The sequence below is a fragment of the Gymnoscopelus braueri genome (assembly GCF_963280865.1).
Source record: "Gymnoscopelus braueri genome assembly, chromosome: 4".
NCBI classification, from domain to species: Eukaryota; Metazoa; Chordata; class Actinopteri; order Myctophiformes; family Myctophidae; genus Gymnoscopelus; species Gymnoscopelus braueri.
Window position 1 is genome coordinate 47,381,833 of NC_137605.1, and position 17,187 is coordinate 47,399,019.

Here is a 17,187-nt window from a genome sequence, read left to right on the forward strand (position 1 = left end):
GGTGGTCAAAGGAGTAAACCAGAGAACCAGATTTATGGGCAGAGTTTCCTCTTTTGTCAACCCTCAGGCCCTCAGGACCCTCTCAGGGGCCCTGATTCAGCCTCTTTTTGACTATGCTAGCTCCTCTTGGTACTCATACACCTCAGTGTCACTGAAGACTAAGCTTCAAACCTCCCAAAACAAACTGATCCGACTACTTCTCGGACTGGGGCCCATGACCCACCTCTCTCCCACTCACTTTGCCAGCCTAGGCTGGCTCAGGGTGGAAGACAGGGTTAAACAACTAAAAATGAGTCTGGTCTTCAAAATTGTAAATGCAGATTTGCCCGATATGCCCCTTATACCCGCATATCTGTATAAATACCTCGAAAAAGTTAGTGACACCCATGGCCACGAAACTAGAGGGAGCGTAAACAACAATCTGGTACCACCCACCCATAAAACAAACATGGGCAAATTCTCCTTCTATAGCACAGCCACCAAGGAATGGAATAGTCTAACCCCATCCCTCAAAAAATGCAGTTCGCTGGGCTCATTCAAAACGGCCCTAAAAACCCATCTTTCTGGAGGCCGAAAGAGGAGCTAGTACCAGTTTCCCTGTAGACAGACGACCCCCCCCCCTCCTCTTTTTTGTACATATTTTGTATTTCCTCATGCTTTTTTTGTATATAATTTTTATTTTTCCATGCCCCCCCTTTTTTGTACATATATTTTTAAATGCTTTTTTTGGTACATAGTGGTATTTTTTCTGTATTATCTGTATTTTCATGTTGATTTTTGAACTGTTTGGTTGCTACTATATATGTCTATGAAATTAACTCAAGGACCCCAACGGAAACAAGTCCGCAAGGACTTTTTTGGCCGGGCCTTTTAGACAAAAGCATTATTAATGTAACTGTGTTGTTTTACATTCTTTTGCCTAATAAAAATTTCAATCAATCAATCAAAACCCCCCTATAAGATTTGCATTAATGTTTCAAAAACATTCCAGATTTAGTTTTTTACTCAAGATCTTTTGAAAACAGCTGATGTATATAGGGCTAAAGTGGTTAAACTGAAGTAAGCCTTCATGAGCAACTACACATTGGAAACACCCCCCCCCCCCCCCCGCAACCTGCAACGTGACTTTGCAGAAAAACAAGCCCAAAGTCGCTTACAATAAGCAGACTTGGCAACACAGCTCTTAAGTGAAACACAGTAAAGCCAACCAGCCAACCAACCCTGAACCGATTATATATGCTTATAGTGTGCTTACACTGCAAGTGTGCTCATCTCCATGCAAAATTGCTACTGTAGATTCATGGAATTGCATAAACGAAGTTGTTCGCTGGGTTTTTATGTGCTTGAATGTGTTTTTTATTCTACGCACAGTAATTCATGTCAGGGTCAGTTTGTGGTAGAACTTTCAAAAGGGACTTCAGGTGATGTGTGTCAAGTTACAGTAAGCTCAACTGTAAGCTAGAGCAGGCAGTCGCTACAAGCTGTATTTCATGTTGTAATCCATGCTTGTCCAAGCCACCTCGGCCAGGGGCTCCCTTTCAATAGAGATAACCGTCTCAATGGGACTCACCTGGGTATTGAAGGAGACGTGTAAAAATAAAAACTGAAAGCATGCAGTCACTGTAAGCTAGCGTTAACCCATTAAGACCTGAGGCCGATTCTAAAAATGTCTTCTAAAAACAGTTTTCTGAAAAACTTATGTTGCTATATCAGTGGTTCAAGGACCCCCAAAATGATAGGTATTTTGCCACAGATCTCACAATATTTTGTTCCAGGGACCCCCAGAAGCAAAGATTTGAGTTAAAAATTTCCGCTTTACAAATATATAAAGATTTGCACACATTTTCACGATTTTTCAAATATAGCAGATCTACAAGCTCATAGCACGGCACAAGGTGATGCGCTATGAGCTTGTATATCTGCTATTTTTTAATAGCCATATAATATATATACGCAGTATATATATTATACTATATAATATATATATGCAGTACATTATAAATACATTGTATATATATATATATATATATATATATATAGCTAAAATCTAAAATGACATGGTGTCAATAAGCGGTGTCAAAAGACACATACAATCTGTCCAACTCACTCGATACCATCCCAGGCAGATTTGATTTGATCTGAGCTGTCTACACCGGTTTATAAAAACTCAGGTTGATATCAGCACAACAAGCAGCTATGCTATTACTTGACTCCACTGGAATGATGAAGGGGAAGTTGTAGCGATGGACAGGTTTTTACAATGAAAAAAACAACAACAACAACAACGATAACAACACGAGACAAGTGAATTATTTTAGTGTATACTCACAAAGTTCCTCGTCAAGTCCTTGTTTGTGTGATCAACACCTGTTGAGGAGACAGAAAAGGATCGATTTTTTAGGAGTGTTTTTTTTATTTTATCTGTGCCTCGTACCCCCTACTTCCATGCTGTTAGGATGGATAACAGCAACCTGACAAGAATGGCAAATCCTCAAGCCTTGTCAAAAGCAGTAGGCCAGGGAGTTTAATAGTCAATAAAATCCCTCTTTGGAAAAATCTCTTTTCATAATAGACGTTTGTCAAAACCAAATTTCATGTCATTGTACCATTTTGAGTGGGTACATTTATTTCTTCCCGTCAGTATTTCCCTTCTCTAGTGGTCCTCAAAGTGGGGTCCGGGGACCCCCCCGTGGTCCCCACTCCCCAGCTAAATTTGTTTAACCACTTTAACTATATTTAAACTGTGGCTATTAAAAAATTGCCCATGTGAGCATTGTGAACGCGGCCAAATACATAATATCATTTTAAGGGGTCCTTGACATCAAAATGTGTGTGGGGTCCGGGGACCCCCAGGGGTCCTTGAGGGGGATCCAGGGGGCCCGCAGAAAAAGTAGTTAATATAGCGTCAGAAACATTTTAACCACTTTATCCTTTTATAGGTTGGCTATTCAAACATAGCCACATATAGTTAGCTTGTAGGATATGCTATTTTTGAAAAAAAATATCAAAAATGTTTGAAATTCTTTAACATAAATCTTCTCTTCTGGGGGGTCCCTGGCACAAAATATTTTCAGATGGGGGTCCGCGGCCCAAATACATAATATCATTGGGGGTCCTGAGAACCACTGCTCTACTGTATCCCTTCTTTCTGTGTGTATTACCACTCTCTTTAACATCAACTGCCTCACTGCCCAGGAACATCTTTAGCTTCTCTTTCATGCACCCCCCCCCCTTCTTTCTCCAAACCAGTCTCCATCCCTCCTCCCCTCCCTCCATCTTTTCTGCTCCCCTCCTCCACTCACTCTCTCTCTCAGGGCTCCTGTGGTCTCTGTGAGAGAGAGAGACGAACGAATGAAGGCCCCAGGAGGGCCTCGCCTGCTCTGCCACACGTCACTCACTCACATTTTGCACGCACGCACGCACGCACGCACGCACGCACGCACGCACGCACACACACACACACACACACACACACACACACACACACACACACACACACACACACACACACACACACACACACACACACACACACACACACACACACACACACACACACACACACACACACACACACACAATATTGTGTGTGTGTTACTATTATTGTGAGGACATCGATATTTTAGGACAGCGATTTTATGAATGCATCGTCACATTTTTTGGCGATCTACAAGCTCACAACACGTCGCAGCACAATGCGTTGTGAGCTTGTAGATCGGCTATTTTTGGGCCTGAAGCTGAAGACACTGAAGCTTAACTAAGTAAATGAATTAAAAAAAAGGCATAACTCTACCTAACCTCCAAATGTCAAATCCTAATGCTAAACCCAGCCTGAATCTTTTGTATAATGGCAAGCCTAAAAACTAAAAACTAAATCTTGTTTTATTATTTAAAAATTGTCCTCACAATGTCTTCTTTTTTTTTATCAAATTCTACTATACTTGCGGGGACATTTGGCCCCTCACAAAAATGGTAATACAAGCACACAAACACACACACACACACGCATGCACGCACACACGCGTGCGCGCACGGGACCTGCCAGCCTTTGTCCCAAGCAGACAGTGCCTCAGAGTTGCCATGACAACGTGCAGTCGGTAGCACGGCGGAGGCCTGATTGTGTTCCGTGTGAGTCGGGATGGAGCATGGATGGAGCCCAGGGTGCAGCAGAGCCCAGGCGCTCCACGCTAGGTCAGCCCGCTCTACGTCCTCTGTGTAACCTCTCATCGTCCGCTGTCGGGACAGAAAACCTCCTATCTCCATGTTTTAAACCCGTTTAGACCTGTTACACCTACACCTTTTCAAGCTGGGAGACGCCTCTGTGTCTTTTTAGTTGTTGCTAAAGCATATATCAGTGGTTTTCAACCCTTTTCATATCAAGGTCCGTTATTTATTCGGCGTTCGAGCCACAGTACCACCGTTTGATGAGATTTAGACTCTCAGACCCAAAACTTGGTGTTGGTACCATAGGAGAGATAACAGGCAAACGTTGATCAAAATGACAATTCTTCTACATTCTCTAATTGTGTAGACTTCTTGTAAATTAAGCAATGCAGATGTTTAACAATAATTTAACTCTTGAGAGCGTAAAATGAAACCAAATGGACCCAAAACGGGTCCATTTGGTTTCATTTTACGCTCTCAAGCGTTAAAGATCTATGGTGGTCCCCGAACCACTGGATGAGAACCGCTGCTATATATCGCTGTTGCCGGGCAGAAACCTCTCATCTCCATATTTAAACTTTTTGTGTTTTCTTTCTCTTCATTGACACCTTTTACTTGGGTCATACCACAGCGTCACACAAAAGCATCAAAAGTAGCAGATCTGCAAGCTCGAAACGCAGCGCGAAACGACGCGTTTCAAGCTTGTAGATCTGCTACCCGACATCCACCCGACAGAGACGATGTACTGTATATTCGTTTTTTCGTAAATTAACGCTCTACTTGATCGCACTACAGTGTCACAGAAAAACATCAAAAGTAGCAGATGTACAAGCTCGAAACGCGGCTCGAAACGCTTGTAGATTTTTGAATCTGAATCCTGAAAAGCAACAGTTCTGGACATATGAGGTTTACACCCGACAGAGACGTCATGCTTTATTCTCTCTCTCTCTCTCTCTCTCTGGGTCAATCTCTTTGTCTCGGTCTCTCTCGCCCCATGACATATTACCTTCACATACAATAAGATTTCCAAACAAAAGCTCTCTCTCCCTCTCCTCTGCATATTTCAATTTATTTTTCGGTCGTTCCCTTTTCTTATCATAGTCTTGTGTATATATACGTACAGTATGTATCCTTATTTGCACGTTGTGTCGTTTCAGATTTTTTTCCCTTCTTGTGTAATCTCTCTTTCTTGTCTTTTATTCAATTCTCCATTAGGCCGTTCATTAATTCTTAATTCTTATCGACTTCGCTTGAAAACTATAATACTCAGAAGAACGTATAGCCTTCTAACATAATAACCGGAACATAATGGTAGCTGGCAGGGTTAAAGCCCCATTTAAACTTTGGTCGTAGAGTCATGTACGGACCGTGCCAAAAATAGCCGATCTTACGCCATGTTAGGTGTCATACTGCACTGAGTATGTAGATTCTTATCCTGTATGACTGATGTGACTTCACATATTGTCTACTTTCTTGTTCACAAATCCAGCATTGATTAAAAGTACAAAAGTATTGGCATCAAAATATACTTTAAGTACCAAAAGTAATAAAATGTTTGAAAATAGCAGATCTACAAGCTCAAATCGCGGCGCAATGCGACGCGTTGTGAGCTCGTAGATCGGCTACTTTCAAATAGCCTACGTATACAATCGGGCTTAAGAGGTTAATGTATGTTTTATAATATAATAATATCTGCAAAATAACTAGTGACTAAAGTTTTGAAATAATTGTAGTGGGATAAAAGTATAATAGTTGCCTCTGAGATGTAGTGGAGTAGAAGTAAAAGTATTGAAAATTGTAAATACTCCAGTAAAGTAAAAAATACCTCAATTAAGTACAGTACTTGAGTAAATGTACTTAGTTACTTTACATCACTGCGAACACAATTGGCCCTGTTCGGGGGAATATACTATAGATGCTCGGCTAAACCAGATGCACCGTGGCGGAATTTAACCGGTGGTGGGCGGCGGATATACTTTTAAATATTCATGCAAAATTTTAGGATGCCAGGGTTAAAGTTGTTAACAGAAAACTCCACACTGAATATTCTGTAGCTTTTCACAGATTTACACTGCTACGAGCACAGAGCCAGTGAATGGGGTTGACCCTTAGTGGATGAGAAGACCACCGTTACATGTACAGCCGTGCTATTAAGTGAAGTGAATTACCTGTCTGCAGGAGGTGAAGGAGGCTGCTATATTAAGAGAGTTCAACCATGTTTCAACTCAATTATAAGTAAGACACCTCCAGTGTGTACGCGACTACGCGTGTGTGTGTGTGTGTGTGCACGCGCACGTGTGTGTGTCTGTGTGTGTGTGTGTGTGTGTGTGTGTACTGTATGTGTGTGTCTGTCTGTGTGTATGTGTGTGTGTGTGTGTGTGCGTGCCTGCAAGTGTTCAAGTTCAGTGATGGGTGTGTGCGTGCCTGCAAGTGTTCAAGTTCAGTGTGTGTGTGTGTGTGTGCCTGCGAGCGCGTGCGGGCAGTGCGCCGTCACAATCGCTCCTCGCGCACACACAGCGTGGCGTCGGCTTTAAAAGGTGACACCGTCACCTCTGCAGGTCGGCGACGAGACGTCACCGGGAATTAACATCAAGCCGCTCAGGAGGGAGTGATGTAACAAGTAGAGGGAGGGATGGATGGATGGAGGCCTGGAGGAAAGAAGGACTAGGACACAGAATCTGTGTGTCCCCCCTACACTCCCCCCACAGACACAGTGGGTCTCCCGTGGATGTGTGTGTATGTGTGTGTGTGTGTAAGACACCAGTAATGATGATACGCTCCAGTGTGTGTGTGTGTGAGTATGTGTGTATACGTGCATCTGCGAGTGCGTGTGTGTGTGTGTGTGTGTGTGTGTGTGTGTGTGTGTGTGTGTGTGTGTGTGTGTGTGTGTGTGTGTGTGTGTGTGTGACACCAGTAACGATGATAGAATGTGGTGTGTTGGTAATCATCCTGATAATAGCCGTGTCTGACAGTGCAGCCCCTCTGCCAGCCTAATGAAGATCTCAGCGGCTTAGTGGAGCCAAGCCAACACACAGCTCAACTCTATAGGAGACCAGAGGCTCAGGATGCGTGTGTGTGTATGTGTGTGTGTATGTGTGTGTGTATGTGTGTGTGTGTGTGTGTGTGTGTGTGTGTGTGTGTGTGTGTGTGTGTGTGTGTGTGTGTGTGTGTGTGTGTGTGTGTGTGTGTGTGTGTCTGTTTTTTTGAGTCGCACTTTGTCTGGTACTTCCCCACTCAACCTATGTAGCGCCATACCACAGGAGCTAAACTCCAGACGGCATCACTCTTGGTGATCTTTGGTACACAATCTTCTCCATCACAGCAAGGTGGTGACCCTACGGAGAAGAAAGACCTCAACAGCGTGGTGTGGAACTGGAAACTATATGGCCATTAGACTAATGCCCGAAAGAAGAAGGAAAAAAGAAGCAATGCCACCCCATGAGACATGTCAATAGAGTACATTGTGTGACGACATGGCCACAGAGCAGTGTTGATTTTGACAGCAAATTTTGATTTTGTTTTAGTCACAGTCTTTTGAATAAAATTCCATTTAGTTTTAGTCATATTTTAGTCAAATGTTTTTGTCTAGTTTTAGTCAACTAAATATCACAAGTAAGACGCGCGAACGCGGTAAGCGAACGCAAAAAAAGAAAAAAAAGAATGAAAAAAAATATTTTAAAAAAAGTAACCAATAAAAAAATGTTTTCTGAATCTGCGTTAAAAGGAGCATCTTAGAAAAATACAAATTCACAAAAAAAAAACTTGGAATGTTTTTGAACAATTCAACAAAGTGTTTGAAGTGCCTGTTTCACCCACTTCCGGGGGGCGGAGCCAAAATCCGAGCCCGATGTATTTGTTCGTAGACCCCCACTTAGGGGGGGTAGAAAAAGTTTGGGAGCGATTCGGGCACTTTTCATTTAACATGGGGTTTCAATGGGGAGTTTTTAGGAGCCTTCTCCGGGGCGTGGCTTCCGGGGGAAGGGGCGGGCTTAAACGCAACCTTGACAGGTGTGTTCAGTTTTCAAAGACCTTTCATTTGATGTATGGTACGTCTAAATTGGACATTTACTTATCTCAGAGGAGCTGCACACAGGCAGTGCACACAGAGACACAGAGATACAGAGACACAACCCAAGCAGGGTTACATAGTAAGCTCCACTTGGTCGGAGGCGCGGCTTCGCCGCGCCTCCTCCCGCGTTCGCAATAAGATTATTGTCGATTAAATCTACAGTTGATTTAGTCGACTATAATGTATTTTGGCGGTGCCTTGATGGCATCATATTGGCTGATTTTACACCTGGTTGCATGCTGAAAATAGCCGATCTACAAGCTCACAATGCGTGACACGTTGTGAGCTTGTAGATCTGCTATTTTCAGAGCGCAACACCCGAGCGCAACCAAACATAAAATGCCTTGTCTCTTTTAGTTCTACTGGATCTCTTCTCCACTAGTCCCTCACTAACATTTTAGTCTAGTTTGTTGACGAAATTGTCAATATATTTAGTATTAGTCATCGTAGCTTAGTTTTTATTTAGTTTTCGTCAGTGAAAAAAGGAGGTTGACGAACATTTTTCGTCATAGTTTTAGTCGACAAAATCAACACTGCCCCAGAGTAGCCTGATGATGTAGGGGCAGCAGTGGCTCATGAGGGAAGAGCAGCCGTCTCGGCTGAACCGTTCCAAGATCTTTCACATATCCATCGTGGAGTTGGGATATGCAGATGACAATCACCAAGAAAAAAAAAATCTTCAGTGCATACATGATGCTTTTGCCAGGGCGTACACATACCTTGGTTTTGCCGTGAACATAAAGAAGACCAAGGTTCTACATCAGCCTTGCCATCAATAACAATTGACATTGTAAGGCATTGAAAATGTGGGCCCGTTCTCCTAGCTTGGCAGTCACCTTTCCTTAAGTTCAGACCTCTAGTTACACCATCGCATCTGCTCTGCCCCAATAGGGCTTTTGCAAACTCTGTAAAAGAGTCTTTGACAATTCTGATTCTAATTCTGCTTGCAAAGACCAACAAGGCTCAACAAGGCAGTTGTTTTGACCACTCTTTTATGTGGTGCAGACTGAGACTTGGGCTACCAGTAGATATACGTCCTGACCAACATACTGTACTGTACCGCCAGAGATGGCTGTGAATCCTCTTGCAAATCAGCAGAAAAGAGAAGCGCGCTCTAACATCAGCGTTCTTGCGGAAGCAAACACAGACAGCATTGCTACCACCATCATCAAACACCAGCTGAGATGGACAGGCCATGTAATACAAATGCCTCTTTCTCTCTCTTTCAAATACCATACATCTTCCAACAGGTCCCGTGCTCAGAACTAAATACTGGCCTATGAGCTCCTGGGAGGTCAGAAAAAAAGCATTTCATGGACAACATCAACCTCAAATAATTACAGCAAACTGGGAAGCCCTTGCTCGATACAGAAACACGTAGATGAAGGAGACATGAAGACTACCTCCACCAGGCTATTTCAAGACAGTGGGTTGCGCACATCCAGTTTGTTGCTGGTGCTGGACACAAAGTGATAGTTCAAAAGAATAAAAGACCGCACAGCAGCATTGAAAAAGTTACATGGTAAAACATTTTGGCCACAGTTGGCCTTCATCACCTGATGAAGGCCAACTGTAGCCTCGATCTCCAGGCTTTTATTTTCCTTCGCGTTTTGCTCAAAAATAAGAGCCTGGACCAGCCTGTTGACGTTCCTGGCATAGGAAGTGTTTCATTTCCCCAACCAACCAGAGTGCAGTGGGCGTCGCTCCAAATGTTGTGACGTCAGGGCTCTCAATAGACCATATTCACACGGCGGCCATATTGGAATTTAACATTGAAAGTGCCGCCACCCGGGGTGGCTACTTTCATTGACTTCATAGAAACATGGCCGCCGTGTGAATATGGTCTATGCTGCACATTGGGGGAGGAGGAGGGGCATTTGGCGTGGCAGGGGCTGACGGACAGATCGGTGAACCAATGGGATCTCACAGAATTTTTCTCCGGCCCGCCCCTCTAGACCAGATATCAGACGCGCTAGTGGCCACAACGCTGTACCATGTAACTTTTTCTGTGTTTTAAAGTAAACTAAACACAATGCTGTTGTGCAGACTTTTATACCTCCACCAGGCTGCCAGAGTCAAACAGCAGAAGGGTTGAAAGTAGGCTGGTGCGGTCTGGTACTCTGTACCAATAAAAGATGCAAGTGCCAGTCCACAGTACAGAGAAGATGGGACAGCTGTCTGCCAAAACCCACATACAACCCACCACAATCGCATTTCCAACCAAAAACAAATCTGCTATGGCAGGCAGTCGTTTCTTGCAAATATCTCCCATATAACATGACAGATACTGTAAAATACGTTTTTATGATTCATGATGTTCAGTATTCACAACAAGCTATACGACTGCCATGGATTGTTGGCATAATGACGGTGTGCATGCATGCACATCTTACTACCTAAACACATACCGTGCTTGGAAGGGTGCATTTCATTTAGTGTTCCCGAACAACCTATTTTGCAACCAAACCATGCATTTTATTGATATTTTGACTCTTTGGCTTTTATGGAATGAGACTATATGAATATGTTAAACAATTCTTTCATTTGTACCTAGTTTTTAGCTTTGAATTTCAAAACTGAATAAATGTTAAGATTTTGAAACATTCACAAAATTATTCTGCGGCACTTACTTAAATAAAGCACTTGCTATACAAGATGTCAAGTATTTCTCATTTCCTAGACCATACAGGGGATAAAAACTGTGAGGGGTGTTCAGGGGTGCATGAAGCTGCTGGTGGGAGGAGAGAACAATATGAAGCGATGAAGGTTGAACTCCAATCTACTTTCACCCTTGAGCAACAGACAGAAAGGAGAGGGTCCCCACCAAACAGGCTCCTTAGCACCTTACATCAATGGAAAGTTTGTGCTTCCAGAATTGACCTCTTCAGTCATTTGAGGACCCACAATAAAGAGCCCCCAGGAAGACCATCGTATTTGAATTTGACTGATTGCCAATGATGATGATGAGGATGATGATGTGTCGTGCCCCGAAAATAGCAGATTTACAAGCTCACGTAGGCGTCGTGTCAGCGCGCCGCCTGTGAGCTTGAACTTTACGGTTAGGGTCAAAAACGGCAAAAAAAGGCACTCACAAAATCGGTGTCCTAAAATGTTGAAGTTCTCATAAGAATAGTGATACACGTGTGTGTGTGTGTGTGTGTGTGTGTGTGTGTGTGTGTGTGTGTGTGTGTGTGTGTGTGTGTGTGTGTGTGTGTGTGTGTGTGTGTGTGTGTGCGCGCACAGTGCACCTATACTGTATGCAAGCACATGCCTGCTTTTGTGCATCTATGCGTGCAGGCGCCTGCATCTATGTGTATATAGGGCACAGTTATTATACAGGTAGCTTTGAAATATTCATTAGTGAGGACTAATGCAAGAACTATGCAAGCAGGGAAAGATTACAATTTGTTTTAGTTTTTACTTAGATGGGGGAGGGGGGGGCAAATATGATTTTACACGCAATTCTATTTCTATATTATATATCTATCGTTTTTGCATTGTTCATTTAAGGTTTCTTGTTGACAATTTTTCAGCACCTAAACTAGCCAGGGTTAGTTTTAGTTAAAGGATGACTTCACCCATTTTCAACCTATCTTCATCATAATTGGTCCTCAGTAATGCTCATGATAAAATGGTTAAAAAAAATCTACTCGGTCTGTGTCTCATAGGAGGACTACAGAAACCCACCTACCAGTGACATCATCGTTTTTTCAAAGGCGATTTCGGCTTTTTTTTATTAACGTGAGAACAATGGTTTCCATTATAGCATGATAACTTTCCAGAAAGAGAATTAGCTTGGATTTCCCATCAATGATGTCACTGGTAGGCAGGTTTCTAAACTATCCACAGTCCCTCCTCTGAGACAGAGACTGAGTAGACAGAAATGGTACCATATTACAATGAGCATTAGTGAGGACCAGTTATATGAAGTTAGGTTGAAAATGTGTGAAGTCGTCCTTTAACTATAATAACGCAGGTATGGGGGAGTGCATGCATGCGTGTGTGTGTGTGTGTGTGTGTGTGTGTGTGTGTGTGTGTGTGTGTGTGTGTGTGTGTGTGTGTGTGTGTGTGTGTGTGTGTGTGTGTGTGTGTGTGTGTGTGTGTGTGCACGCCTGCTTGCATATGTATATATTATATATATACAGTATATATATATATATATATATATATATATATATATATATATATATATATATATATACAGTATATATATATGATATATACACATTTAACAACATATATATACGCACCACAACAACAAGGGGCTCAATTGCAGCAGGATAACATTGCTCGTTCAAGTGTAAGCGAGGTTGATCAAAGTGCAGTACAGTACGAGAAAAAAAGAAGAAGCATGGCACTCACACGACGCCACATTGGCATAAATACATAGAGAAATGCACACTAGCACACTGTGTAAGTATGCGAGGAGACATTCACGTCCCACAGCTAGATGGAACACTGTAGGTGGTGCAGCCAATGTAAAAGCTGCTATGAATACAAATGCTTTGAACCTGGCTGACCCAGTGCAGATTGTGTGTGTGTGTGTGTGTGTGTGTGTGTGTGTGTGTGTGTGTGTGTGTGTGTGTGTGTGTGTGAAGACGCAGCAGCGGTAGCAGCAGCGGCGGCGGAGGCTCTATCTCCTAGCGCTCCCATATTCATGCCGGTCCTCAGGGTCAAACTCACACAAATCAGACACAGAGATGCGACGGAGGCCATTTTGTGCCGACATTGAGTCGTGCCGGAGCCGCGGCTGAAAAAATGAGCAGACATCAGGAGGAGGAGCCCCCGCCCCCCCCCCACCCCGGCACACCTGGGGCTCCCGGTGCCTGCTCTCATGACTTGCCACACCCCCCCCCCACACACACACACACACACACACACACACACACACACACACACACACACACACACACACACACACACACACACACACACACACACACACACACACACACACACACACACACACACACACACACACACACACACACACACACCCCTCTATGTACTGTAGGCGTTACAGTAAAAAAAAAGAGCAACAGGCTTCCTCGATTGCCGGAGCGAGGGGGAGGGGGGGAGAGAGGAGGAATGGATAGTGAGAGATAGAGGGAGTCAGGGGAAGGAAATGAGACATAGAGGGGGGGAAGGAGGGAAATAAATGAGAGTGAAAAGAGAGATAGAAAGAGAGACTCATATGGTAGAAGTACTCAGATGTATTACTTAAGTACAAGTAGCATTATCACGATATAATATATATTTCACAAAGTATAATATATAGGGCTTAAAGGGGAATACCACTCATTTTCAACATTGAACTATGTCATTAACTCTTTCAGTGCCATTGAAAAACTTTGTCTAGTTGCCACAGTGCTGGAGATTTTTGAGTGTTTTCACTCACCTTTGAAAAATCATAGAATATTTGTCTTCACAGCAATCGACCCGCCGATCGCGGTAAAAGACGCAGCGGGGTCTCATACACTCGGGAAATCGAACGGCCGCGATCGTCCATTCCATATATATTGGCAGTTGAATGAGGTGTGGTTTTCCTCCACAGCAACAGAAAGTAGAGAAAAAAGCGTTTTCTTTTTTTTTTCAAACAGGAAGTAAACGAGCCGTTTTTTTTTTTTACTTCCGGATCAATTCTGGGTCTGACGTCATCTGGCAGTGAAAGCATCATTCAAAAGGTAGCCAACATCGCCATCTGGTGGAAAACCACTGAAAACGCCCACCTCGTCTAACTCGTCGTGGGACTTTGGACCAAGTACCGTCGGACTAATTAGTTCATCCATGGCAATCAAAGAGTTAATACACCTTAGAGCTGTTGTGTGGAAATAAGAACAGAATTGATTGTTGGGTCATGTGATCAGTGACACACGGACGGTGTACTCTTTGACTCCGCCCTCTAGGCTGCCTCATTCACTAGAATGGGGAATCTCACTTCCAGCTGAAACAGCGCGACTTGTAGTAGTTCATAATGGCATATGGTTATATATCACATTTCACAAGACATAGTACGTGTAGATAATAGAAATCAATTGGCCGAAAATGCTCCAGCAAGTCTTAACTTCTGTAAGCACTGTAAAGCTGCCGGAAGTGAGATTCCCCATTCTAGTGAATGTAGCAGCCTTGGGGGGCGGAGCTAAAGAGTAAACCGTCCGATCACTGATCACATGATCCAACAATCAATTCTCCAGTTCTAGGCAACACACAACTTTGTTCTTATTTCCACACAACAGCTCTAAGGTGTATTAATGACATGGTTCAATGTTGAAAATGAGTGGTATTCCCCTTTAAGTGGTTATGTTTGTAATAATAATCGATATCAGCAAAGAAACAAAGGTTTTAAAATAATTGTTGCAAGAGTAAAAAAGTACAATATTTGGCTCTGAGTGATGAAGTAGAAGTAGCTGTAGTAAGTATTTAAAAAAATGGAAAAACAAAAAGTAAAAGTACCTAAAAATTGTACTCGAGTAGGTAACAGAACTTGAGTAAATGTACTTGGGTGCCTCCCACCACCACTGGTGACTTAACCCTAGCGTGTCTCTTCGCACAGTGATCGGTATCCGCGGCTCTATAGCGTGTTGTTGTAATCCGGTCTGGAAGGCTAATCCGGGCCTCTCTGCAGCAGTCATGTTTGGGCGTGCGAAACGGGAGGCATTTGGCAGCGCAGAGCGTGCTGCCGCGGAGCGGAAGGGTGAGGCCTCCTAGCCCCTACGCACCTCCATCTAATTAACCAGCATGGTATTTAACCCATTAAGACCGGGAACGCATCTGTGTGTCATTTGACATTTCTTTGGCTATTCAAAAATATCAGATCTACAAGCTCATAGCGCGGCACAGAGTGCCGCGCTATGAGCTTGTAGATCTGATATTTTTGAAAAAAATAATTTTCTTTGAATATATATATTTTTTAGAGCGAAAGTCAAATCTTTTGCTTCTGGGGGTCCCTGGAACAAAACGTTTTGAGATCGGTGGAGGTCGGCGGCCAAAGATGTATCATTTTGGGGGGTTCTTGACATGAAAATGTTTTGACATACGTTTTTTTCAAAAAACTGTCAGGATTTAGAAAACATTGTAGAATCCCCCAAAAGCAAAAATTTGAGTTAAAAATGTTATGTTATGTTGAGTTAAAAATGCTAAATATATATATTGAAAGATTTGTACACATTTTCAAGATTTTTCAAAAAAAAAATGCAGATATACAAGCTCATCGTGGCACTCGGTGCCGCGCTATGAGCTTGTATAACTGCTATTTTTGAATAGCCAAAGTATAAGATAATGGTTAATGTCTGACTTAAAATCTAAAATGACAGATGCTTTCCCCGGTCTTACTGGGTTAAGAGCGGCCGTGTTGGACCCCCAGACCTGCCCGTAATTAGCCAGCTTAGTTCAGCTACTGCAAGGGGGAAGGGGGGGGGGGTAGAAAAGGGCATGAAGAAAAGACAGATAGCTTGGTGGTAAGGTTTGGGTGAGAGTCGCTGGCAACGGTGGCAGAAAGACTTGGGGCGGAGTATAAGGAGACTTGTACAGGGATGAACTGAAAAGTACTCACATGTTTTAGGTAAAAGTATTGATACTGCAATGTAGATGATACTCTGTTACAAGTAGAAGTCCTGTATACAAAATGTGTACTTGAGTATAAAAGTACAAAGGTATTGGGATCAAAATATACTTAAAAAGTACCAAAAGTAAAAGTACTCGTTGTGCAGAATGTCCCATTTCACGAGTTTTCTGATGTATAAAATGTATAAAAATCTTTTGAAAATAGCAGATCTACAAGCTCACAATGCGTCGCATTGCAGCATAGATCGGCTATTTTCAAATGGCCGAAATGTACAGTATATAGGGCTGAAGTGTGTTTTGTAATTATAATCAAAATCTACAAAGTAACCAGTAACTAAAGTTTTCATATAATTGTAGTGGAGTAAAGTACAATATTTTCCTCTGGGATGTAGTGGAGTGAAGCAAAAGTACTGAAAATTGGAAATACTCCAGTAAAGCAAAATAAACCTCAACATTTTACTTAACCCATTAAGACCTGGAACGCATCTGTGTCACTTTTTGATTTGAGCTAAAAAGCATTATTTTACACTTTGGCTATTCAAAAATAGCAAATATACAAGCTCATAGCGCGGCACCGAGTGCCGCGCTATGAGCTTGTAGATCTGCTATTTTTGAAAAATAGTGAAAATGTGTGCAAATCTTTGAATATATATGTTTTTAAAGCCAACATTTGTAACTCAAATCTTTGCTTCAGGGGGGTCCCTGGAACAACATATTTTGAGATGGGGCGCGACTGCACGGCAAAGGGGTGCAAGAAAGGTCATATGGAGAGAAAGGGAGAGAGGAGACAGGAGTGTGGCTCTCAGACGGCGCTGAAATGATACAAACATATACAAGTGGAGAATGAGATGGAGATTGGAGAGGGCAGAACGAGGGGAGAAGTGAGAATAAGAGAGACAGGGGGGGGGGGGGGGGGGGACAGACTAGACTAGAGAGAGAAAGGCCAGTGTTGTAAAGTGGAACATTAGTATTCAAGGAAGTCCCTTTGCCCCCATGCCGGCCTCACCGCCATGCCCAGTGGCCTGGATTCACCCCCCGGGTGGACACACATGCACCCAGAGCTGGGGAGCAGCAGGGGGTGTGTGTGTGTGTGTGTGTGTGTGTGTGTGTGTGTGTGTGTGTGTGTGTGTGTGTGTGTGTGTGTGTGTGTGTGTGTGTGTGTGTGTGTCTGTGTGTGTGTGTGTGTGTGTGTGTGTGTGTGTGTGTGTGTGTGTGTGCGCGCACTCAGAGGTCAGAGCAGGTCTGAGATACAGTAAGTGGGACAAGAGAAGTCAGTCTGTTGGACAGCGATTAGGGGCAGTGGTGGAAAAAGTACTCAATGTATTTTTACTTAAGTAAAAGTATCAATACTGCAATGTAGAAATGCTCGGTTACAAGTAAGTAAAAGTCCG

At 43.1% G+C, this 17,187-nt stretch overlaps 1 protein-coding gene across 1 annotated transcript in view; it reads right to left on the reverse strand.

Moving 5' to 3' along the window:
- LOC308083628 (PC3-like endoprotease variant B) overlaps positions 1-17,187 on the reverse strand; it is a gene marked incomplete at its 5' end in the record, with an annotated part of 225,961 nt that overhangs the window by 118,276 nt on the left and 90,498 nt on the right. Inside the window, one exon of the mRNA XM_080425943.1 lies at positions 2,330-2,367. Within this exon, the coding sequence (XP_080282069.1) occupies positions 2,330-2,367 (38 nt within the window). The remainder of the gene's footprint in view (positions 1-2,329; positions 2,368-17,187) is intronic.